We start from the raw sequence: 27,060 nt of genomic DNA on the forward strand, positions 1-27,060 counted from the left end.
CAACCTTCAACCAAGTGTATCATTCAACCTTCTTGGAGTATGGACGCTAACAGTTAATATTATAGTACCAATGTTAGAAAAGATGTACATAAAACATCCAATTTTGCGGAAAAATCATGGCTTCACGTTTTCCATAATTTTTCCTATAAATCGCCCCCCTCTGTTTCATTACGGTTAATATTATATCAATTTTAGAAACTATGTACATAAAATATCTAATTTTACAAAAAGAATATGCTCACGTGCTCCATAATTTCTCCTATAAATCCACCCTGAGTTTCCATACCGGCGACTATACTTTCCAGAAAGAGAAAGAGTAGGGGGGAAAAGGGAGCTGTCTTCCTCATATTTATGGTACACATTACATACATCAACCTTGAGCTCATTATCTTACTACCTTCTAAAGAGCATCCTAAAATCTTTCGTTATTTTCTTCAAGAAAATTTCAATGGCAAGTTGGGTTGTAAGATCAAGAAGCTGCTTAAATCATTTTCTACCAAGCTCAAGGAGGACTAGCTGCAGTGGCATTATAAGAAAGCTGCCGGTGGCTTTTTCCGGCGAGTCTGCCGCCGTTCTTGTATCAAGACGTTTCGAGTCCATTGAAGCTGGACAGAAACTGGATCCATGCAGTTATGAAGAGGATTATCATAATGACACTGCTCACGAAAATCAGGCAACTTTTGAACTCTCTGTTTCTTCGTACTATCGTCATTTTTATTCTGGTCTAGTTGACTTTACTAACTTGGATCATTTAACATATACTATACGCCTAGCTATACAATGTAATTTTTTTGGGAAAGAATGTCATTGACACTTTGAAAGCCCTCAAACATAGGTGGCTCTGCCACTGAGAGTGTAATATTTCCGTTAAAAATGACAATATTGTTATTAAGTTCTATAAAGAGATATAATCTGAAATTACTCACTATCGGAAATAATGTTAAAATGAAACCTAGAACTTCATTAAATCAATATAGTTAGCATTATTATGTCAGAAAAAGAAAGTAAGATTAACTACTCCTATGTTTCTGGAGAGAATTAGAGTAGAACCCAGGTGGTGCGCATAGTTCAGTTCGAGACTGAGATCAGAGTCTATAACCGTGATCTGCTGTTAGAACTTACAAGAATACTTCCTTAGACCCAATTTGTTTGATGAAGTTGGAATATAGAAAGTCAAACTTCTTAAGTTTGACAACAAATTCAAACATAAATTTTTAAAATTTTTAGACATAATTTTCATATATTTGAAAATGTTGAGAGCATAGCACGTTGATGTGTAATGGTTAGTTAGTAAGCTAATGAGTCAGTTATTTATGTTAGGAGTCAGCTTAGTCGGTTAGAGATGTAGTTAGCTGGTATGTGTATATATATGAGGTACGCCTCATTACTGTAGTATGCAGAAAGTTTTCTTCAGCTCCTCTTCTCTCTATTACTCTATCGATTTCATTCTCGTTCATTGGTTAATTTGACATGGTATCAGATCCTGTCGCTCGAATCTAAATCTCTCAATTGTGTGTTTGATTAGTTCGAGTTCAATTGCTTAGCTCTGTATCTGCAGGTAAAGCTCAACAATGGCAGAAATCGATAATGAAGTTCCTGAGAAGCTAAGTCGTAATCATCCTCTGTTCCTGAATTCAAATGATAATTCTGGAGCAATTTTGATCTTACTACAACTACAAGGTCCGGAGAATTACTCGGTGTGGAGTCGTGCAATGAGAATCGCCATTTTAGGGCGAAATAAGCTAGGGTTTATAGACGGTACATGCAAGCGAGAAAACTATGGTCCAAATCTAGTGGATCTATGAGAGAGATGTAATGCAATAGTGCTATCGTGAATAATGAACTGTGTATCGCCAAAATTACTTAGTGGATTTGTTTACTCCTCAAATGCGAGTGTTGTGTGGAATGATATAAAAGAGAGGTTCGACAAAGTTGATCTCTCTAGAATTTTTCAGATTCATAAGGGCATTGCTACAATCAATCAAGGTACTAGCTCAATTTCTTCCTATTTCTCAAAACTACGTCTACTGTGGGCCGAGTTTGATAGTCTAGGTCCACTCCCTGGGTGTGACTGTGAGAAATCGCGTGAATTTGTTGTGTTCATGAAAAGATTGAAGCTTCTACAGTTCCTTATGAGACTAAATGAGTCGTATGAGTAAGCTAGAAGTCAACTGCTCATGATGATACCAACTCCCTCTGTTAACAAGGCTTACTCTATGCTAATGGAAAGGGAAAGCCAGAGAGCAATTGTACACACATGTGTGACTATAGAGAATCCTGATATTACTGCTCTTGTATCTGCTAGAGGTGGATTCCATTAGAAACCTAAGAAATGTTTTAACCTCATATGTGACTACAGCAACTACAAAGGGCACACTAGAGAGAATTGTTTAAATTGAATGGTTATCCTGCTGATTTCAAGCATTAGAAAAAGGGAGGCATATTTCCTACAGCTAACTTTGCAGGAAATAATGGTGGTTCTGGAACTTATACTGGACCACTCATGCATACTACTGGTAGTCAGGACCCTTTTTCAGCAGCTAATTTTGCAGGAGCAGTGGAGGATACCATGGTGATAGTGGCAAAACTCAGTTGATACCACCACCCCTTTCAGCACCCTACTTTACTCCAGAACAATACCAACAAATCTTATAGATGCTTGGTAAAGGGAATGAAGAAACATGCTCTGCTCAACCAGCAGCAACGGGTATATTTTCATTCCTATCCAGAATAATTGATGATAGGTGGATAATTGATACTAGAGCTACTAACCACATGGTAGCAAATTCTACTTTGTTGAACAAATTGGACAAAGAGTCTAGTCTAAAAGGTGAAAAAGTGCATCTACCAACTGGTAATGTGGTATCAATTTCAAACACAGGGACAGCTAGTATATTCAGGGATTAGGAAATACAAAATGTGCTACATATTCCTGACTTCAAGTTTAACCTTTTGTCTGTGTCACAGTTGACAAAGGAACTAAAATGTTGTGTGGTATTTTTTCCTGACTTCTGCCTCTTCCAGGACCTCTTCAATGGGCAGGTGAGGGGGATTGGTAAAGAAGACTGTGGCCTATACTACTTGAAACCAGCTCCTACATAAGTTCAACTACCAGTACAATTACAACTACAGAAGTCTAACAGAGAAGTTTGCTATTCAGTGTCTGCTAATGTTCCACTATCTGTATGGCATAATAGATTAGCTCATGCTCCTTTAGATGTACTCAGAAAAATAGAGTCCTTGAAACAGTTTAAATTAGATAAAAATCATCACTGCACTGTATGTCCACTTGTAAAACAGTCAAAACTCTCATTTTCTATCAGCACTACTAGTTCAAATAAACCTTTCTAGCTAGTACATGGTGATGTTTGGGGTCCTTATAGAGTACCTAAACATGATGGTAAGAGATACTTTCTAACACTAGTGTATGATTTCTCTAGGTATACCTGGATATTCTTATTGAATAATAGAGCTGAAACCTTTGTTATGGTGAAGCAGTTTCTGGCTTTAGTAATGAATATGTTCTATTCTAATGTTCAGACTTTGAGAACAGACAATGGCTGTGAATTTTTTAACTCTCAGTTTGATGAGTTGATTAAGGAAAATGGCATTGTACACCAGAGCTCTTATATTTATACACCTCAACAGAATGGTATAGTAGAGAGGAAGCATAGGTCAATTTTGAATGTAGCTAGGTCTCTGAGGTTTTAAGGAGTTGTACCTTTGAAGTTCTGGGGAGAATGTGTTGCTACAGCTGTCTATCTACTCAATAGGTTACCCTCTGCTATCTTACAGAATAAATCATCCTTTGAAATGTTGCATTCACATCCTTCTAACCTTGGCCATTTGAGAACCTTTGGTTGTCTTGCCTATGCATCAAATCCTAGTATTACTAATAAAATGTCACCAAGAGCTATTCCCGTTGCCTTAATGGGGTACTCTTCCACTCAAAAGGGGTATAAACTCTATGACCTATATGCTAGATCATTCTTTGTCAGTAGAAATATAGTTTTCAGAGAAGATTTGCTTCCTTTCAAACATTTTACACCCTCTACACTACCTCTGTTTTCAGTGTTAGAACTTTCACCCGATCTACCAAAACCTTTTCCAAACAGAACACCTAACAACATAACAACCACCTACTCAAGAAGACTTACTCACATAAAGTCCTCCATCTCCAATTCCTTTCACAACTGTGGATCACTCTATATGCCCAGCTGCACCTGATAGCACAGTAGCCGATGACTCTGTCATCAGTTCATTACCTATCCCTGAGCAACAACAACCTGAAACAGTTAGAAAATCCTCTAGAACTGTTAAACAACCTTTGTGGATCCAGGATTTTGTCATTACCAAAAAATCCAATTGTGCCTACCCTCTATCATCTTATATTTGTTATGAGTATTTGACTCCCTCCTATAAGGTTGCCTTAAATTCCTACTCCTCTATTGTGGAGCCCTCCAGTTACAAAGAAGCAGCTGTAGATCCAAAGTAGATTGAAGCCATGAAATTGGAGATTGCAGCACTAGAAGTAAATAACACCTGAAGCATTGTGAACTTGCCTAAGGAAAAAACTCGCATTGGTTGCAAATGGGTGTTCAAGGTTAAATATAAATCATCAGGAGAAGTGGAGAGGTATAAGGCACGATTGATAGCAAAGGGTTATAGTCAACAAGCAGGGTTGGACTACAAAGAAATATTTTCACCAGTAGCTAAAATGGTTACTGTTAGATTAGTAGTAGTTGTGGCAGCTTCTAGACATTGGTTCATCTATCAAATGGATGTTCACAATGTCTTCTTGCAAGGAGATCTGTTAGAAGAGGTCTATGTGACCATTCCAGATGGGTTTGCTAGACAGGGGAGACCAAACAAGTCTGCAAACTACAAAAATCACTATATGGTCTGAAACAAGCACCAAGACAGTGGAATCTCAAGTTGATTGAAGCTCTACAACAGTTGGGCTTTGTTCAAAGCCACTTTGACTACTCACTTTTCACACAGAAGCTAGGAGGTGACATAGTTGTGATCCTAATCTACGTGGATGACTCGATCATCACAGGAAGCAACAATGATCTGTTAGTCAAAACAAGGGAAGATCTTCAGAAGAAGTTCAAGATGAAAGACCTAGGGGAACTAAAATTCTTCTTAGGTATTAAATTTGCCAGGTCGAAAAGAGGAATACACATGTGTCAAAGGAAGTATTCCTTGGAGTTAATCTCTGAACTTGGCTTAGGAGGATCAAAGACAACTGATATTCCTTTGGAGTGCATTCAAAAACTTACTTCAATTGAGTATGACAGAACGTTTAACAAAGGTGCAGGCCATGAAGATCCTATACTAAATGATGCTGGAGAATATCAAAGGCTTGTTGGCAGACTTTTGTACTTGACCATGACTAGGTCAGATATCTCAATTGGAGTACAAGTGTTGAGCCAGTATATGCATGCCCCAAAACAATCACACATGGAAGCTACTCTAAGGATTGTTAGATATCTGAAAGCATCACCAAGTCTGGGACTCCTAATGCCATCAACCGAGACCAAACATCTATAAACCTTTTGTGACTCTGACTGGGGCTCTTGCCTGTAGACCAGGAGATCTGTCACAAGCTATCTTGTGAAATTTGGAGAAACCTTGGTGTCATGGAAGTCAAAGAAAGAAGAAACTATAGCTAGAAGTTTAGCTGAAGCTGAATTTAGATGCATGGCATCCTGTGTGGCTAAAGTTACTTGGCTAATAGGTTTGTTCAGGGAACTTGGAATTGAACTGCACCAGCCTGTTGATCTGTTTTGTGACAGCAAAGTTGCCATCCAAATAGCAACAAATCCTACATTTTATGAACGAACCAAGAACATAGACATCGATTGTTACTTTATGAGAAAAAAACTAAGACAAGGAGTAATCACAACTCATCATCTCTCAACAAAGGATAAACTAGCATATTTGCTGACTAAGAGCATCAGGAAAGCATAACATGAAGTCCTGTTGAATCAACTTGGAGTTGAAAATATATTCAAAGCATTAGTTAAGGGGGAGTGCTGAGAGCATAGCAAGCTGATGTGTAATGGTTAGTTAGTTAGCTAATGAGTCAGTTATTTATGTTAGGAGTCAGCTTAGTCGGTTAGGGATGTAGTTAGCTGGTATGCGTATATATATAAAGTACACCTCATTATTGTAGTATGCAAAAGAAATGAGAATCTCTTAGATTTCTCTCCAAGTTTTCTTCATCTCCTCTTCTTTCTATTACTCTATCGATTTCATTCTCGTTCATTGGTTAATTTGATAGGAAACTGCATAAATAGTATATAAGTCACCATAATTAAATATTTAAATTATTTAAAAGACATATGGCATACTTGTGCTTAAAGAAAAACTCGTTTGGCTCTATAAATTCAAATTGCATCAAACAAATTGGGATAAAGAGAGTGTATGAATAGTGATTTTAGATACTCAATTAGTTTCAATGATACTCTCTTTGAAAGTGTGTTATAATAAAATTGACATATTTAAAAACTTTTTAATTTTGACATTTCCCTTTACCCTTAAAAATACTTTTAGAAATAATTATTGGGAAGCGTGTCAGGCTAATATAAGGAAAACAATATATTTAATGAGAAAAGTAATAAATTGCACAAGACAAGACAAGATTTACATGGTTCAATAATTTTTTCCTACTCCACGGCCACACAAAGTATAACTCTTTATTAATTGAAGAGAGAAGAAGTTGAGGGATAATTTACAATTGAGGAAAGGGATTCATATTTATAGGCAAATATCAGAATATGAACACTGCTTCTTTTCTTGCACACATTTTCTTCTTTCCTCACACTGTGGATTTTGCTACTGCTGACTTTTTGTGCATCATACATTTCCTTCTTTGCCTTTTGCATATTGTTCTCTTTCTTCATTAAGTATTTCTTTGACCTTTTTCTCTTTCTTTCACTATTTATTTTACAGTTGGGTTTGTTTCTTTCAATCTCCCCTACAAACCTATATACATCAAAAGAAGTATTACATGTCTCTATGTGGTGCCTTTACATTATTAATTTTGAAGGCCAACTGAGGCAATACACAGCCTACTTTGGTTAACATATCTGTCAGGTTCTTCGATCCTGGTATCTTCTTCAGGGACATAGTTCCATCTTCTATCAACTTTCGAAAATGATGATACATCAACTGGATGTGTTTCGATCTTGCATGAAATACTGAATTCTTGGCAAGATGAATTTTACTTTGGCTGTCAGTGAAAAGTTCACAATTGTCCTACTTCTTGCCCAACTCTTCCAAAAAGTTCTTAAGCTATATCATCTCTTTCGCAGCTTCTGAGTTCGCCATGTACTCTGCTTCAATTGTAGATAGAGCAATACTTTTCTGAAGCCTGTACATCCAACTAACAGTTGTACCACCCAAAGTAAATACGTAGCCTGTGATACTTTTTCGACTATCCAGGTCACCATCGAGGTTTGCATCAGAAAACCCTTGTAAAATAATACTACTCTTTCTGAAGCAAAGTGCCATACCTGAGGTGCCTTTGAGTTATCGCAATATCCATTTTACACCTTTCCAATGCTCCTTTCCTGGATCTGACATGCATCTACTGACAACTCTAACTGCATGAGCTATGTCATGTCTCGTGCAAACTATAGCATATATCAAAATTCCTACTGCTGAAGCATATGGAACTTTGGACATGTACTTCCTTTCTTCATCTGTCTTAGGTGATTGGTCCTTTGACAGATTAAGATGACTTCCGAGTGGAGTGCTTCTGGTCTTCGTATCATGAAAACTGAACCTGCTTAGCACCTTTTGTATTTTCTTTTGTTGAGACAACTTTAAGGTTCCTTCAGACCTGTTTCTGCTAATCCTCATCCCCAGCATTTGCTTAGATGGTCCTAAGTCTTTCATTTCAAACTCCTCCATCAGTTGTTGCTTAACCCTGTTGATCTCATTTATGTTAGATCTTGCAATTAACATATCATCAACGTACACCAGTAAAATGATATATGATGTATCAAGATTTTTGATATAACAACAATGTCCATCTCACATCACGTGAAACCATTGTTATGCATGAATCCATCAAATTTCTTGTATCATTGTCGGAGAGCTTGTTTCAAACCATACAATCTCTTCTTCAACTTACACACAAGGTTTTCTTTACCAGAAACTTGAAAACCTTCAGGCTGCTTCATGTAGATGTCTTCTTCAAAGTCACTATGCAAGAAAGCAGTTTTAACATCTAGCTGCTCCAAATGTAAATTTTCTGCAGCTACGATACTTAACACTAACCTGATAAGTAGTTAATTTGACTACATGAGAGAAGATCTCGGTGTAGTCAATTCCTTCCTTCTGTTGAAAGTCTTTTACTACTAATCGTGCTTTCGGTCTCTTTACCATCATGCTCTTCCCTGACCTTGTACACCCACTTGTTTTGCAATGCCTTCTTTCCTTTTGGTAACTCTATAAGTATCCATATTTTATTCTTTTGAAGAGAATTCATCTCTTCTTTCAACTAGCTTCCACTTATCATAGTTTATCACCTGCATTGCTTCAACAAAATGTTATGGTCCTCCAACATCAGTCAGAAGTAAATAGCGAAGAGAGAGAGTTGACATATCTGGAGCATTCGTGACTCTTTTAGATCTCCTTAATGTAGGTTCAGGAGTAACTGATCCAGAATTTAATTCAAGTCATGACTCCATATTTGGTTCTACATCTGATTCTATCTCTGGTTCTGGTTCCGATTCTTATTCTGATCCAGATTCGGCTTCTGGTTCTTTATCTTCAATTTGTAGAATCAGTTGTAATCTCTCTAGCCACTTCATTATCTGAGATTTCTTCTAACTCAAATGTTTCAGATGTCTGTTTGCTGGTGCTGATTGGTTTTACTCCAAGCTTGTCCTTGTACATCACATTTTTATTGAATATGACATTCATGTGGCTTAAGATTTTTCTATCATGATCATCCCAAAATCGATAACCAAAATTATTATCACCATAACCAATAAAGAAATATTTTTTGGCTTTAGGATTAAGCTTATCTCTATCATTAGAGTTTATATGCACATAAGCAATACATCCAAAAAATTTCAGATGTGAGAGAGTTACCTCCTTTCCTATCCATACCTCCCCAGGAATATCAAAATTCAGCGGTACAGAGGGTCTTCTATTTATCAGGTAAGCTGTCGTATTAACAACATCGGCCCAGAAATACTTCGCCAACCCAAAATGTATTCTCATACTTCTGGCTCGTTCATTCAGGGTTCTGTTCATCCTCTTAGAAATGCCATTTTGTTCCGGTGTTCCAGGAACTGTCTTGATCATTCTAATTTTATTCTCGGAGTAAAATACTTTGAACTCTTGACTATCATACTTTCCTCCATTGTCAAACTTCAGACGTTTTGAATTTAGGCTTCTCTGATTTTCAACTTCAGCTTTCCATCTTTTAAAGGTAACAAAACATCAGATTTATTTTTAAGAAAATAAACCCATACTTTTCTCGTGGAATCATCAATAAAGGTGAGATAATAGCGTGAGCCTCCTAGAGAAGTTACAGGAGCTAGTCCCTACAATCCGTATGAACTAGTTCCAACATCTTTTTCTTTAGCGTCCTTCCCGCCTTTGAGAAACTAACTCTTTTTTGTTTCCCTTAAATGTAATCTTCGCACAAACCTAATTCAACATGATTGAGGTTTGACAATCTTTCTTTGGATGCCAATAGCTTCATTCCCTTCTCACTCATATGCCCGAGCCTATGGTGCTACAATGTTTTATCATGACCATGATCAACTGTTGCTATAGTATCTCTCTGTATTGCGGTTGAATACAATGTTCCTTTCTTGAAGCCTCATGCCACAACTAAATATCCTTTGGTTATCTTCCACGATCTGTTACCAAATACTGTTGTGTATCCTTCACTATCAATCTGACCCATGAATATCAGATTTTCTTGAGGCCAGGAACATGTCGGACATTTTGTAATTTTCATAGCATCCCTTGTGAAGTCTTTATATGAACTTTACCTTTTTCTACAATATCCAAAGGTTCGTCGTCTGCTAGATAAACCTTTCTGAATTTTTCAGCAATATAATTATGCAATAATTCTTTGCATGAGGTAGAGTGAAAGGATGCACTTGAGTCTAGAATCCAAGATTCGACTGTCTGCACAACTAATTGGTGCATCACCGACTTGTTCAATAATTACATTTGCCGAATTTTCACCATTCTTCTTCTTTGGTTCTCTACGCTGACTACTGTAGTGACCCTTTTTATCGCAATTCCAACAAGTAATGTCCTTGAGATTTTTGGATTGCCCTCTTCTCATTGACTTTGATCTGCCACGACTATGACTTTATCCTCTTTGGCTGCTTCTCCCCCTGCTTTTGTTATAAAAAGTATATCATGGGGAATTATTTGATTCTCTACGGCGAATATCTTCGCTTAGAACCAAGTCTCTGATATCATCCAATTTGAATTTGGTACTTCTCGATGAACTACTAACAACAGTTACTGTTGCAGACTAACTATCCGGTAGAGATGATAGTAGAATCAATGCCCTGACTTCGTCATCAAGTGTTATATTAACAGAACTCAACTAAGTTATATTACATTAAACTCATTGATAGGTTCCATAACAGATCCACCTTCTGTCATCTTCAAGTTGAACAATCGACGCATCAATTAGACTTTATTTGAAACAATAGCTTCCCGTACATATTTGATAACGCCTTCATCAGGCACACAATGGTCTTCTCGTTAATGATTGTGAATGCTATATTTCGTATTAGCGTGAAACGAATCACACCAAGAGCTTGACGATCTAATAGATCCCAATCTGCTTTGGCCATATTCTCTGATTTTACCTCGGTCAGAGGTAAGTGTAATTTTTTCTCGTACAATCCTCTATTTGCATTTTCCAGAATCCAAAATCTTTGCCATTGAACTTGTTAATCTTAACCTTCCCTTCTTCCGATGCCATTTTTTACAAATTATTTTTATGTGAATAGTGCCTGTGAATAGTAACTGCAAATACTACTATGTGTAAGAAAAATGTCCCAACCGTATAAGGTAGACAACAATCACTATTGGTGAACAATACTATCATTATTAATGAATAGTACTTTACTATTGTGAATAGTGTTAGTAACAATGATCAATAGTCTCACACTATTCTTGTGAACAGTACCTGCACCAGTACCGTACTTTTCTACCAGAATTACACTGTATGTGCTCTAATACCAGTTATTGGAAAACGTGTCAGGCTAATAGAAAGGAAAAATATATTTAAAGAGAAAAGCAATAAATTGCACAAGACAAGACAAGATTTACGTGGTTCGGTAATTTTTGCCTACTCCACGGCCACACAAAGAATAGTTCTTTATTAATTGAGGAAAGGGATGCCTATTTATATGCAAATATTAGAATATGAATACTGCTTCTTTTCTTACATGCGCCGATATTAACCACACATTTTCTTTTTTCCTCACTGTGGATTTTGCTGGTGCTGACTTTTGGTGCAGCATACATTTCCTTCTTTGTCTTTTGCATATTGTTTTCTTTCTTCATTAAGTATTTCTTTGACCTTTTTCTCTTTCTTTCGCTATTTATTTTATAGCTGGGTTTGCTCCTTTCAATAACATCAAACATATTAATTAAATGTTACAAGATTCTAAGAATATTTTTTGTCATATATGATTTACATTTATCTTAAGTGTCAAAAGTCTTTTTTTTTTTTAAATCTAAATTCAATCAAGTATAACGTGTGGAAAAGAGGAAGTAATACTTGTTTGAAATTTCTAAGGAACTGACGTTTAACGGGTGTCCAATCTTTTATTATGCGTTTATTAACGACATTTCAGTGTTATTGAAAATAAAATATAAGAAATTACTAATTAAGAAATGAAGGCTTTGAAGTACTAGATGTAAATTGAAAATGCCTAGAGATTGAAACTTGTTAAATACTTAAATCTTTAAATTTTTTATGTGTTTAGGCTCAATGAAGAGAGTTTATAACTTTCTGCATGATTTACTGAAGATAAGTATTGGTATACTTCTGTAAACTGATAATCATTAATTATTATTGATTCAACAGGCTTTGGATTTTCCAGGTGGGAAAATTCCATTAACATCACAAATGAAGTTTATTTCAGAGGCATCCGATATGAGGTTGCCATGTTATCGAGTTCTAAATGATGATGGCTCTCTAATTTCCGATAGCATATATGAGCAGGTACCACAAAAATCTTGAAACCTTACTACTAGAATATATATACTTAATTACTTACAACTGAAACAAGTAACCTTCTATAACAGGTTAAATCATACGATTATATAAAAATTTATTTACACTAATCATTCCGGACAGCCAATTTTATTAATTTGCGTATGTAATGGACAGTAATTATATGTCAGGTAGGGGAAGAACTAGCTGTGAACATGTACACTGCCATGGTTACTCTTAAGACTATGGACACATTCCTTTATGAAGCACAAAGGCAAGGCAGAATTTCCTTCTATATGACATCTTGTGGTGAAGAAGCCATCAACATTGCATCTGCTGCTGCTCTATCTCCACATGACTTTGCATTACCTCAAGTAATTTCCATCACCTTGATTGCACATATTTTGGGGGTCAAATGGACCTGTTGAGCCGATTTTGGACGGCTCAAAATAGGCTGAGTTAATAAATGGGCGGGTAAATGATCCGTCCAAGAGTTATTTGGGCTGAAATGGGCTGAGTCAAGATAGGTTAAAATTTGGGTCATAGCTCAAGTCACCCAACTCTTACATAGCTTTAATTAATGTGTTATTTTCTTATGAATTGTATAATTACTAAATAAGACTTTTTTTCTTTTCTTATGGGTATATATAACATATAAAATAAAAACGAATTATTTCTAAGATATTTTGGTAAAGTTACTCATAGATCAGTTTTGCCTAAAAATTAGCTCAACTTTAAATAAGTTGATATGAGTTGGGTCAAAACGGGGTGTGTTCAATAAATGAGCAGGTCAATAACCAGTCCAACCTTGGACGGGTCATTTGGGCTTGGGCTAAATTTGAAAGCCGTGCACATATTGAACTTCCATATGATTGTATCAGGTTATAATATGAAATTTTTAACTTCAGTTATGCAATCGTGAAACATGGAAATGTGAACCAAATGGATATATTGTTATTGCAGTATAGAGAAGCAGGGGTCTTGCTATGGCGTGGCTTTACCGTGCAAGAATGCACCAACCAATGTTTTGGGAATAAGGATGATAAAGGAAAAGGCAGACAAATGCCAGTACATTATGGTTCCAAGAAACACAATGTTATTACCATCTCTTCACCTTTGGCGTAAGATACATCTTAATTTAAATTCCTACTGTAGAAATCGCGATAATGTGCCTACTTATTCTATTACTCTTGCTCAGCACTCAGATATCTCAGGCTGCTGGTGTGGCTTATTCTCTAAAACTGGATAAAAGGGGCACATGTGCTGTTGTTTATACAGGGGATGGTGGAACCAGTGAGGTAAATATCGGAAATGAGCGCTTTGAAATTAAACTTACTTTCTCACTAGAGATGAATGTTTATTAACTACAGTTACAATTTATTGGTGAAAAAACATTAATGCAGGGAGATTTTCATGCTGGATTGAACTTTGCAGCAGTTATGGAAGCTCCTGTTATCTTCATATGCCGGAATAATGGATGGGCCATAAGCACCCCTGTAAATGAACAGTTCCGAAGTAAAACTCATTTCCTCTTCGGTCTGAATTGTGTTACCACCTTATCTAAAAGTTCAAGCTATTAGAAAGAATACACTTATGTTTACTTAATTATATTACTTAGTGAAAATAAAGCATAAAATTACCTGAATGATTTCTAAAGGGGAACTAAATCACATTTTTTGGGACATGGGAATGTGATTAATCTATATTATCTCCTTAGGTTCTCCCCTTTTTCTTCTTGTGGCAGGTGATGGCATTGTGACAAAGGGACTAGGTTATGGAATAAGAAGTATTCGAGTAGATGGAAATGATGCTATTGCTGTTTATAGTGCTATTCATGCAGCTCGGAATATGGCAATCAATGAGGATAGACCAATATTAGTTGAGGTGAAACTTATGTATACTGTCATTGGCTTTCGAATGCATCATAATTACCAACTAAATGAAGTGAAAAATTATATGTGCATTTGGTGAAAATGTTCAGGCAATGACTTATCGAGTGGGACACCATTCAACATCTGATGATTCTACAAGGTATCGGGCAACAAATGAAATAGAATACTGGAAAACAGTCAGAAGCCCCATTGCCAGATTCAGAAAATGGATTCAGAGAAATGGTTGGTGGAGTGATGACAAGGAATCTGAATTCTGCAGAAATACCAAGAAACAGGTACAACATGGGCATGCCATCTTGAAATATATGGAATAAAATGGAAATTGATTTATAGATCAATTTTTCATCTTGATGCAGGTACTGCAGGCAATTCAAACAGCAGAGAAAATGGAAAAACCTCCATTGACAGAATTGTTTACAGATGTATATGACCAGATGCTACCTAACCTCCAAGAGCAAGAGAGGTCTCTTAGAGACGCATTCAAGAAACACTCAACAGACTACCCAACTGATGTCCATGTATAGCTTAATTGAAAATATGTATATGCAAATTCATGAAAAATCCTGTAGCAATGAAATATTAGCTTAATTAATGTATACTTTACTCTAAAACTTAATTAATGCAACTTCCTAAAAGTTACCAAAATGGGACAAACTCAGAACCTTCTTTCAAACTCACAATGAATCCCAAGTTAATAAAAAAACTTGATCGCATACTTTATCCTGTTTTATGTGCATGAAGTGTATATTCACAAAATGCATGCACTATGCCATGCAAAGTCAGACTTGATAGTTGTCAACTAGAATGTCATTTTCAAGCATCATTTATGATTATCACGTACTAGTTATGATGCTCTACCTACTGAAGAAAAGAAAAAAAGAACATAATCCAATTAGGTTCTTGGTGCTTAAATGATGTCCAACTGGAATTTACTGTTTGGAAATAAGTACTCACTCCGTTTCAATTTATGTGGACATATTTCCTTTTTAGTCCGTGCCAAAAAGAATGACTCATTTCCCTATCTGGAAACAATTTACCTTTATGTAATGATGTATAGCCACACAAAATATAAGTGACTCATTTTATACCACAAGTTCAAAAATCTTCTCTATTTTCATAAACTCCGTGCCCAGTCAAATGAATTTACATAAATTGAAACGGAGAGTGTAAATAGTAGTATTTGAAAAGGAAGACTCTGATGGGACAAACTCATGTGGGTAAATGAAAAGAAACAAAGATAAGAAAGAAAGAGACATAAAGAAAGAAGGGCCAGAAAACTTGGGCTGACACAATATGAAAGAAAGAATTCGGCGCGCAGTTTGTTGTACCGTCTTGTCGCGTATTCACATTCGCTGAAACTTTTTTTCAGCAGACGTTCAGCCTATAAATAGGCATCCTCTTCTTCAGTTGTAATCATCCCCTCAACTTCTTCTTTCTCTTCAATTAATAAAGAGCTATTCTTTGTGTGGCCGTGGAGTAGGTAAATATTGACGAACCACGTAAATCTTGTCTTGTGCAATTTATTGTTTTTCTCTTTAAATATAGTTTTCCTTTCTATTAGCCTGATACGCTTTCCAACAACTGGTATCAGAGCACAGATAATATAATTTTGGTAGAAAAGTACGCTATTGGTGCAGGTAATATTCACAAGAATAGTGCGACACTATTGATCATCAATACTAACGTTATTCACAATAGTGAAGTACTATTCATTAATAGTGATAGACTGTTCACCAATAGTAATTGTTGTTTACCTTACACGGTCGGGATATTTTTTCCTACACAGAGTAGTATTTGCGGTCACTATTCATAGGTACTATTCACATAAATTTTTTTTTTTATTGAAGTAATAGCATAAGAAGAAGGGAAGACTAAGATTGACAAGTTCAATGACAATGATTTTGGATTCTGAAAAATATAAATAGAGGATTATTTGTGTCGCGCCCCTTTTCTCGCGAAATAGGGTTTCGATACGTGACAACTCTTTTAAGGAAGAGTGTTAAAAGATACAGTCGTCACCTAATGGATTTAAGGTGCGTTAGGGTACCTATTTGCAGATAACTTTGGTTTAACCAGTTTGCGTCACCAAAGATCGGGTAAGGGCTCAAATTACCTCGAGGAGAAGGTGTTAGAAACTCTTCGAGGTCCACAACGATGGGTCCCGGCCGAACTCGAATTATATGAATTGGTCTAAGCAAAAGAGAAGACAAAATTGGGCGAATAAATAAAATGATTGATTTTAAAACAAAAAGGGGGTCCTAAGTTTTTTAGCGTAAAAGATCGCCCCGTGCAACATAAATAATACTTCGTAACTCCCTCGAAATGGGGTGTTACTCGTATTATTCAGCGGGCACACACTATAATCTCCTGCTACCCGATTACTCTCTTTAAGTTGTTTACCTAAAGTGCACTAGTTAATTCTAAATCGTACCCTATGCGTGCACTACCCGTCCCGTGCCTATGGTGCAGGAGGCATTTGGACCTCTATCTCGGGTGGTTCTAGACTTAACTTAGGTTTGCTCAAAATTGAGAAAAATTAGGCGACATACAAAATAATTTGGACTTTCATGTATAAGCAAATAAGGGCTCAAGTTGGCCTCCGCATTTAGACAACAAATGCACGCAAACTAATTGCCACTGAAAGTTGCATATTTTAAATAAGTTAAGGTTGCAGAATTCTATAGGCAGGATCTCTATGTGATTCTGAATTTTAATAAGCAGGCAGTTCGTGTGTTAAAAGCTACTTCCCTTAATACGATTTCTAAAGCCTACATAGTTGCCTACTGATTACAAGTATAAGAGATTAAAATATATAGACATTATGTCTAGGTGATTCACGCAGTAACTAACAATGGTAATCACAAGAATATGTTCAGAATTGCTTAATCGAGTCCTATAGGCATGGTTCCTAATAATGATAATTAGCACAATGTTGAAAACTCTTAAAAAAAACGAGCAGGACAATAATTAAGACTGATTTTAGACCCTATAGGCAGAATTTCTATAGTCATAATTAAAACTGATTTTAGATCCTATAGGCATGATTTCTTTGTTACAATGCAAATCTCCTTTCCCAATTTTACTAATACCCCAATTGTTATTACAACCATTATTATAGACCCAAAATGAATGGAATAAATTACAGAAATAAATGACTCTAGGGAGCCTACAGCAGGCCCAAAGATACACCCGGCCAGGTCAGGCCTTCATTCCCATGGTTCACAATAGCCCAGAAATGACATCTTCAATGACATAAGAGATCCAAAAATCAATTGATTCACCCACTAGGTATAAAACATATAGAACCAAGACCCTAATGTGTCAGAGTTCACAAGAGCTTCAAGAACCCAGGGCAGTGCTCACACTAGGGAGGTTAATGGGAGAGATTAAGAGGATAACTAGGGACCAAGTCCTGGTGTGTCAGAGTTCACAAGGATCTTAATTAGACCCTGAGCAGTGCTCACACTAGGGAGGTCAAAGGGCAAAACCTAAGTAGCCTTGGCTTTCAGCTGGCTAAGGAATAAGAACTCAAAGAGACCAAGTAGTAAAAGGAATAGAATGAGGTTAAGGAACAAAACTGAAGGACATAATCAAATTGAGCACGTAAAAAATAGGTAACAGAACATGCTTAGATTTAAGATAAACTTAGCCATGTTTCAGAAAACGAGTTCAATCACATAATGCATATATTAACAAGACAAGTTGCAAGACATACTTATAGTAAGAAGAAAAAGAGATTTCAGATTATGCTAAGTGCAGAAGGCTAGTGTCACAAGAAGGAATCATATCAATTGGCAATAGAATGTAACATGCTGAGAACTAATTAGGGCAATTACTGGAGAAGTCAAGACATGATAAAAACAGGATCAAAACAGGCTATATTGTAGCAATTCAGAAACAGACTTGTTATTTACTTAATGAATACACTCATACTTAATCAACTAATCCATAGAAGGAGATAAGAGAGCATGTTCCAGTAGCAATTTTAAACAGTAGAGGGGTGGCTATCAATAACACATAGGCTAGGCAGAATTAAAAGAAATTAATCAACTCAGGTCTAAACATGTCTCAAACTACAAACGTAATGGCATTCAGATTAGCAAAGCCTAAAATTGAAGTAACACATGGAATAAAAATCTTAAGAAGTAAAAACTCATGTTAATCACAGGTAAATCAGAATAAAATGACAAAGGTTTGGTAACTCACCAGTTAAATAAAACAAGAAAGAAAGAAAACCCGCAGTGTTATGAATATCAACGAAAGAGCAAGAACCCAGAATTTCTGGCCTTGTCTTTTAGCCGGCCAGGAATGAAAATGCAGAACAAGATTGTTAAAGAGCAAAGAGCACACAACTTTAATTTTTAGTAATTTTCTTAATGATTCGAGAACTCTTTCAAAGGGGAGTGGGGAGGGATTTATATAGTGGAGAAATCGAACACATAAACATGGAAAAACATCAGCCAAACACTTAGAAATGAAAGCAATCGAAATCAGTAAGGAAAAGAGAAAATTTCAAAACCCTAATTTTAGGTAAAGTACACAAATCGGTAGAAATCTAAAATAAATAAAAGGTAAAAATCATATGCTGCATAGAATAAGATGAACATAGACAGAAATACCTTTTAAAATCAAATAATCGAACTAGATTTGGTTCGATTTAAAATAATATGAAACCCTAATTTTAGGGTGAGTAGGAATTACATAAATACACAGAGATTCATACCATAAAAGAACAAGAATGAACATAGACGGAAATAGCGCTTAAAATCAAAGAATCGAACCAGATTTGGTTCGATTTAAAAGAATCTGAAACCCTAATTTTAGAGTGAGTAGGAATCACAGAAATACACAGAGATTCATATCATAAAAGAATAAGCACGAACATAGACGGAAAAGGTCAAGGAACTGAACCAGCCTTGGTTCGAAGTTGATAAGATCTGCTTGCCATGTTTAGGCAAGCGGTATATAGAAGGTTCCAGTACCGGGGGAAGTAGAATATGACAAGAAACAGCTATGTAATCCCATGTCCGGAGGAATTATGAGACAAAATTGGGGGAGACGGCTAGGGTTTGGGCATAGAGATGGGAGAATCCAAAGGCGGCGGATGGTGGAGAATAGTTTAGGGTTTAGGGGAGTTTGGTTAATTAAAAGGGTAAAAGTAATATGGGCCGTTGATCTCAGAGATCAACGGCCACGATTAGTTTGGGGTTCTGGGTCGGGCTAGTTTAATTGGTTGGGCTGGGGATTATTTGGTTTGGGCTGGGGATTATTTGGTTTGGGCTCAGGGTATTGGGCTGGTGTAAGGGTGTTGGGTTAAATCCGAAAATAGGGGATTTTAGGGCTAGATTTTAAATACCCACTCTCTAACAAATAAATAATTTATAAAATATTTAATAAATAAAAAATATGATTTGTGCATAAAAATGATTAAAAATAATTACTTAACATTATAAAAGTATAAAAAGTCATTTTCTATATGAATAATGTAATTATATATACATATGGGTTATTATTATAAAATATGCAATTTGGCCCTAAAAAATACAAATGTAATTATGATAAATGCGCTGAAAATATTTAAAACCTCATATTGGTATAAATGATAAGTTTAAATGATTAAATCATCATAAAAATTTTTTTAGGGTAATTATTGGATATTTATATAATAAAAATACATAAATATATAATAAAAAATACAGAAATAAATTGATTTAAAGCCTTTAAAATTATAGAAAAAATTATAAAAATACTTGTGCATGTTTTGTAAATCTAATAATAATGCATGTGAACTATTTTGAAAATATATATGCATATTTACAATATATATGAGGGAAAAATTGGGTATCAACAGCTGCCCCTCTTTACCCGGAAAGGATGAAAGAGTTGTCGAGTAAAGAAATAATGACCGATTTTGAACGAATGGGCTGTTTTGAAAAATATAGGCTGCACCTTGGTCTCTAAACTGCCTACATATCCTTGGTTTTACAGGAATCAGGCCATGTGTAGTTATGAATCCAACGGTGGATTAAACCGATGGAGTTATTGTAAGAACGAATAAAATATTCTGGATAGGACGATATCGGGATTGTAAACAGATGTATATGGGAATGGTTATGGATATTTGAATTGTTTTCAGATGTAAATGGGTAACAGACGGTGGTTGGTTACGTTTGAAATAATTATTGGACATGAACGTTGAATGAAAACCGGAGCGAAGATTGCTCCAGTTAAGAGAACGATTACTTCTTGGATCACCTGCAAACTCAAAATACGATGCATACAAATACATATAGATTATTGCATAAATTAAAGCATGATGCAAATTCCCTCTGGACTATGGAGATCACCTTTGGACGGTGAGGATGATGTCCTTAGACCGTTATGTCCCGGGCCATGAATTGTGAGATAGGGGATTCGCATGCCATGAAATGATGTTCTCGGGCTATGATGATGGTGCCTCCGAACTATGATTCCTTTGAATAATGATGTGCAATATTGAGATATCCTCAGGCCATGGCATGGTGTCTTCCGGCTATGAGGATGATGCCTTCGGACTATGACGCCTTCGGAAAATTTGGCTATGCTTCAGCCCATGAGATGCAAAGACATGATGCTTGAGATGAAACAAGACAGAGCTTAGTCTTGTGTAGAACTGGGGGCAGAGCTTAGCCTCATACAAAATGGAGACAATGCTTAGTCTCGTGCAATGAATAGATAATAAGTGATAGCAGAGTATTTCTTAGCTGGAGATATGTTTGCGTTCGGTAGCTTTGTTGTTATGAAGATAGTGATTCTAAGGTGCGCACGTACTCGCGGCTATTCTTTGTTCCTGTATCCAAAGGAAAATTGTGATTTTTACGGGGAGATCGGTTTGTGCCTCTGCCTGCTTTCTTTGCTTTGCTCTGCATTGAAATCCTGCTCGAGTTACCATGGGTAGCATCTGGCTAAAAATAAAGCTTTCCGAAAAATATATGTGCATAGTTATTTAAAACATAGTAATATTAAGTAAATTAGATAAACCAGTAACTGTGACATTATCAGATACATTGCGACCTTTTTGCCATAGAATTTTGAGGGTCCTCCTCAAAATTCTGCCCCAGTTATTCAGACGATTTTCTGGATATTCCGCACACGGTGCCGTTGGCTGAGCTTACCCCAAAAATTTGAGGGTCCTCCTCAAAATTCTGCCCCAGTTTCTGATTGTGGGGAAAATGAGAATTTTATTGAATTGTGACCGAACTCACAGGGCTGCCTACGTATCTCCTCTTAAATGGGAATCGGGTCAAGTGTAGTTCAGTTACATCAGATGAAGAAATGCGAACATTCTAAACATAATATCTTTTGACTGCGTCTGAATTGATAGGCTTTGGCCAAACCTTTCCGTCCATTTCTGCGAGTATGAGTGCTCCTCCTGTTAGTACTCGGTGAACCATGTAGGGCCCTTGCCAATTGGGCAAAAATTTCCCTTTGGCTTCATCTTGATGCGGGAAGATCCGCTTTAGTACCAGCTGCCCCGGTGCGAACTGTCTAGGTTTGACCCTTTTGTTGAAAGCTCTGGACATCCTATTCTGATAGAGTTGACCATGACACACTATATTCATTCTTTTCCCGTCAATGAGAGCTAATTGTTCATAGCAGCTTATTATCCATTCTGCATCACTGAGTTCAGCTTCTTGTATAATTCTTAAAGAAGGAATTTCAGCCTCGGCAGGAATGACAGCTTCGGTACCATAGACCAGCAAATAGGGAGTTGCCCTAGTTGATGTGCGGACTGTGGTCCGGTACCTCAATAAGGCAAATGGTAACCTCTCGTGCCTCCACGGCTCCATTCATTTGAGGCCTGTATGCTGTGAAATTCTGGTGCTTGATTTTGAAGGTCTCGCACATAGCTTTCATTAGGTCACTGTTGAGATTGGCGGCATTGTCGGTGATGATGGACTCTAGAACCCCGAATCGGTAAACAATATGATCTCTGACAAAATATGCGATGACTTTCTTGGTTACAGCTTTGTAGGATGCATCTTTGACCCATTTTGTGAAGTAGTCTATGGCCACTAAAATGAACCTGTGCCCGTTTGAAGCTGCGAGCTCGATTGGTCCAACGACGTCCATTCCCCAAGTGGCAAAAGGCCAAGGTGCACTCGTTGCATTGAGTTCATTTGGCGGCACCCGTATCATATCTGCGTGTATTTGGCACTGATGACATTTCTGGACATACCTGATGCAGTCTGTTTCCATAGTCATCCAAAAATAACCTGCCCTCAGTATCTTCTTGGCTAAAACGAAACCATTCATGTGTGGTCTGTAAGTTCTAGAGTGTATCTCTTCGAGCAGTTTGGAAGCTTCCTTGGCGTCAACACACCGTAATAATCCTAAGTCTGAAGTCCTTCTGTACATGATTCCTCCACTTTGGAAGAAATGTTTGGACAATCTTCGAAGCGTGCGTTTTTTAGTATGATTTGCATGCTCCGGGTACTCTCCTATTGCCAAGTACTCCTTGATATCATGGAACCGTGGGTTCCTGTCTGCTTCTTCTTCAACATGAGTGCAGTAAGCTAGCTGATTATGAATCCTTACCGGAATGGGGTCGATGAAATTCTTGTTCGGATGCTGTATCATGGAGGACAAAGTGGCCAATGCGTCTGCGAACTCATTCTGGATTTTCGGGACATGTCTAAACTCTTTCTTCGTGAACCTCATTATCATCTCTTGCACATGATATAGATATGGTAATATCTTTGTATTCTTTGTAGCCCATTCTCCCTGCACCTGATGTACCAGAAGATCTGAATCACTGATTACTAGTAATTCCTGGATATTCATGTCAACGGCTAAATTGAGCCCCAATATGCAAGCCTCATATTCTGCCATATTATTGGTGTATGGAAATTTGAGTTTTGCTGATACCGGATAATGTTGACCTATTTTTGACACCAAAACGGCTCCAATACCCACTCCTTTGAAGTTTGCGGCTCCATCGAAAAACATTCTCCACCTGTCGTAGGCTTCGGCGATATCTTCTCCTACGAATGATACTTCTTCATCAGGAACATACGTTTTTAGTGGTTCGTATTCTCCTCCTACAGGATTTTCTACAAGATGATCCGCTAATGCTTCTCCCTTAACCGCCTTCTGAGTCACATAGACGATGTCGAATTCACTCAACAATATCTGCCATTTTGCCAGCTTCCCTGTAGGTATGGGTTTCTGGAAGATGTACTTCAGAGGATCCATCTTTGATATGAGATATGTGGTATAGGCACAGAAGTAGTGCCTCAATTTCTGGGCTATCCAGGTCAAAGCACAGCAGGTGCGTTCCAGCAAAGAATATCGTGCTTCGTAGGGTGTGAACTTCTTACTCATATAGTATATGGCCTGTTCTTTCCTTCCCGTCTTGTCGTGTTGTCCCAAGACACAACCGAAAGCCCCATCTAATACGGAGAGATAGAGTAGCAGTGGTCTACCAGGTTCTGGCGGGACCAGGACTGGCGGTGTGGACAAATATTCTTTGATTCTGTCAAAAGCGTTCTGGCAGTCTTTAGTCCAATTGGTTGCGGTATCCTTCCTTAACATTTTGAAAATCGGCTCACATATCATGGTTGATTGTTCTATGAAGCGGCTAATGTAATTAAGACGTCCCAAGAAGCTCATTACGTCTTTCTTGTTCTTTGGAGGTGGCAAATCCTGGATAGCCTTGACCTTTGATGGGTATAGCTCAATTCCTCGGCGGCTGACGATGAATCCTAATAATTTTCCTACGGGGACCCCGAAGGCACATTTTGCGGGATTCAATTTCAAATTGTAAATCCAAAGCTGATCAAAGAATTTTCTCAAGTCTGCTATGTGATCTGTACTTTTCTTGGATTTGATGATGACGCAATCCACATATACCTCTATCTCCTTGTGTATCATGTCGTGGAAAATAGTTGTCATGGCCCTCATATAAGTGGCCCCAGCATTCTTCAGACCAAACGACATCATTTTATAGCAGTACACCCCCCATGGTGTGATAAAAGTTGTCTTTTCGGCATCCTCTTCATCCATCCAGATCTGATGATATCCCGCGAAGCAATCCACAAAGGATTGGAGTTCATGCTTGGCACAATTGAATCAGTATGTGTATGTTGGGTAGCGGGAAATCATCTTTGGGACTTGCTTTGTTTAGGTCCTGATAATCGACGCATACTCTGACTTTCCCATCCTTCTTTGGAACTGGCACGATGTTAGCCAACCAAGTTGGATATTCAACCACTCTGAGAACCTTAGCTTTGATCCGCTTGATGACTTCTTCTTTGATTTTCAAACTCATATCCGGCTTAAACTTTTTGAGCTTCTGGGCGGACACATTGGGTTGGTAGGTAGTTTATGAGCCACTATGGACATGCTCAAACCGGTCTCATAGGACCATGCAAAGATATCCTCATATTCCTTCAGGAAACGAGTGTATTCTTCTTTCTCTGATGGTGACAGGCGAATGCTTACACGTGTTTCTTTGACTGTTTCAGAGTCTCCTAGATTAACTATTTCAGTCTCATCCAGATTGGACTTAGTCTTGTTTTCAAAGTATTCCACTTCTCTAACAATTTCCTCGGGTATTATATCCTCTTTCGGATCCTCTAAATCATTATCCTTATGTTGCGTTATCTCATTACATGTCACAGTCGTAAGTTCATCGGGATAGGTAATAATAATACTGTAGAGAAAAAACGTAAAGAATAATAATAAATACTAAAAATAATAATGCATTTAGGTAAATCTTGAAAACATCAAACAGGTACGGCTCGATGACCCGAGCAATTATTTCAAAACAAAACACGCTTAAAACAAAATACTAAAAATGTTTTAAATGCTCATAAAAATTGCTTTTAAAATAAATGATGCTAATTGTCAGGCTACCCAGGAACTCGATGGGCCCTTGATGATGCAACAATCCAGTTCTTAAGAAAAGCTCCCTTCTCCACGGTCTAAATAATGAGGCCTTTCTCCTCCTCCTCCTCCTCCTCAACTATCGCACTGCAATCCATGTCTTCATCATCCAGAAATAGATTCCTTATACCAGCTAGAACTTCATCTTCTTCGGACTCCCACATCATGTCAGCTTGATGAAATGACTGGCTCAAATGTGGTACTGGTTGCTCTAGAGGGTAATAAGGACCACGCCATGGTGGCGACCAATTCTGATACTCGTCGTGTCAGGTGTATTCATACCCAAGACCCAAAGTTATGCCATGATGCTTTAGCTGTATTGGTTTGGTGATCCCCTGGTGACTTAGTCCTTCTGGTGGTAGCTCGTCTTCATGAAAAGCGATCTTGTGGCTTTCCAACACTTGTCCTATCATATTGGCCATTTCTCCACTGGTAATGTTGTTGGGTACATAAGCCTCATTCACACACTTTCATCAATGCATTCCTGTGTGCCTCAGAATTCTACAGTAGTGATAGAATGGATATCTGAGCAGAGGTTTTGTTCAAATGATCAACCACAAAATACTCCCTTGCTTGCACCTTTATCCAAAGATCATCCGGGCCGGTTTCAATGATGGGCTGCCTGGAAGCAGCTTCTTTATTTATTCCCCCCAAATGCTCGGGCATGTAAACCCTACCAGTTCTGGTCATACCTTGTGCTGCACCAGTTTCTTCCATTTTCCCCTTTCCTTTCCTTCTCGCTTCTACAACATAATCCCATGGTATAACATTAGATTTATAAGATGGTGTAGGTGTTACCATCACAGTGAAGGGTGTTGTTATTTCAACCTCAAACGGAGTTGGTGCAGCTACCTCACCTTTAATTGGTGCCTGAGTTTGTACCATGATAGGTGTGAGAGTGACTAGGGATGTTTCAGGATTATCCCCTTCTCGAATGAGTCCAATTGACCCTTCTGAGTCCCATTCTTCATCGGTCTTTATGTTTACCCCTCCGCCCCTGTGATCCGGGACAGGATTGTTACGGACATTGGGTGCAGCCTCCTTTGACTGTATGATTTTCGTGTTAACTAGTGTCTGGATCTTATCCTTCAAAGTACGACACTCATCAATAGTATGACCTTTCATGCCTGAGTGATAGGCACATGTATTATTTGGATCGACCCATTGAAAGAAATTTTCCATGGTGACAGCGGGAATGGGAGTGATATAACTGGTAACCTTCAGTCTCTCGTACAATTGGTCTATAGGTTCAGCTAGGTGGTCTGCGGTCGAAATTTGGTCTAGGTTTTTGGTAGTTTTGGCGGGCTGGTGGTGAGTGGTAGTATGCGGGTTGGGTGTTATAGGTATGGTAAGTGGTGGCAGGTTGTTGGTATCTGGGAGGTGAAGGCTGATATGTGGGTGGAGGTGTTTGGTATGTGATAGGAGACTTCAGACCTTGGGCTACCATTACTGCACCTACTTCTTTCTTCTTGGAGATACCTTCTGACTGCAGGGCCTTATTTGTGGCTTGGAGTGCTTCAAATATTTTCACCATTCTGCTTTATATCCATTCTTCTATTCTCTCTCCCAACTTGATGATATCAGAAAATTTATGGTTTTCAATAACCATAAATCTTTCGTAGTATTGCGGATCCTGAGCTCTGACGAATAACTTATTCATCTGTTCTTCTTCCAGCGTTGGCCTTACTTTTGCAGCTTCAGACCTCCACCGAGTAGCATACTCGCAGAAAGTTTTCATTGGCTTCTTCTTGAGATTTTGAATGTAGAAAACGTCTGCTGCGTTTTCTGTGTTAAACCTGAACCGATCCATGAAATCTGATGCTATGCTTACCCAATTAACCCATTTCTTTGGGTTTTGACTGATGTACCAAGACAGGGCATCTCCAGTGAGGCTTCTCATGAACAGCTTCATGCGGATTCTTTCATCCCTGCCAACTCCTACAAGCTTGTCACAATATGTTCTCAAGTGCACCTTCGGATCACCAGTTCCGTCGAAAATTTTGAACTTAGGAGGTTTGTAAC

At 37.7% G+C, this 27,060-nt stretch overlaps 1 protein-coding gene and 1 long non-coding RNA gene across 2 annotated transcripts; both read left to right on the forward strand.

Moving 5' to 3' along the window:
* Positions 1 to 289: 289 nt before the first annotated feature.
* Positions 290 to 14,723, forward strand: LOC107819511 (2-oxoisovalerate dehydrogenase subunit alpha 1, mitochondrial). Its single transcript, XM_016645622.2, has 9 exons — positions 290 to 673; positions 12,092 to 12,229; positions 12,412 to 12,594; positions 13,184 to 13,341; positions 13,419 to 13,518; positions 13,624 to 13,735; positions 13,965 to 14,104; positions 14,202 to 14,387; positions 14,469 to 14,723. The coding sequence occupies exons 1-9, from the start codon at positions 449 to 451 to the stop codon at positions 14,634 to 14,636; spliced, it is 1,410 nt and encodes a 469-aa protein (XP_016501108.1). The 5' UTR covers positions 290 to 448; the 3' UTR covers positions 14,637 to 14,723.
* On the forward strand, positions 1,559 to 3,530 carry LOC142176498 (uncharacterized). The gene is made up of 2 exons (XR_012705147.1): positions 1,559 to 2,707; positions 3,025 to 3,530. It is a non-coding gene; the product is annotated as an uncharacterized LOC142176498 (long non-coding RNA).
* Positions 14,724 to 27,060: the final 12,337 nt, after the last annotated feature.

This window comes from Nicotiana tabacum, chromosome 22, assembly GCF_000715075.1.
Source record: "Nicotiana tabacum cultivar K326 chromosome 22, ASM71507v2, whole genome shotgun sequence".
NCBI lineage: Eukaryota > Viridiplantae > Streptophyta > Magnoliopsida > Solanales > Solanaceae > Nicotiana > Nicotiana tabacum.

Excerpts from the sequence above, each read along its gene's own strand:
- LOC107819511 (XM_016645622.2), top strand. The coding sequence starts at position 449 with ATGGCAAGTTGGGTTGTAAGATCAAGAAGCTGCTTAAATCATTTTCTA. Across the intron at positions 12,230-12,411 it reads CCGATAGCATATATGAGCAG|GTAGGGGAAGAACTAGCTGT; the intron begins GTACCACAAAAA and ends ATTATATGTCAG. Across the intron at positions 14,105-14,201 it reads ATAGACCAATATTAGTTGAG|GCAATGACTTATCGAGTGGG; the intron begins GTGAAACTTATG and ends GAAAATGTTCAG.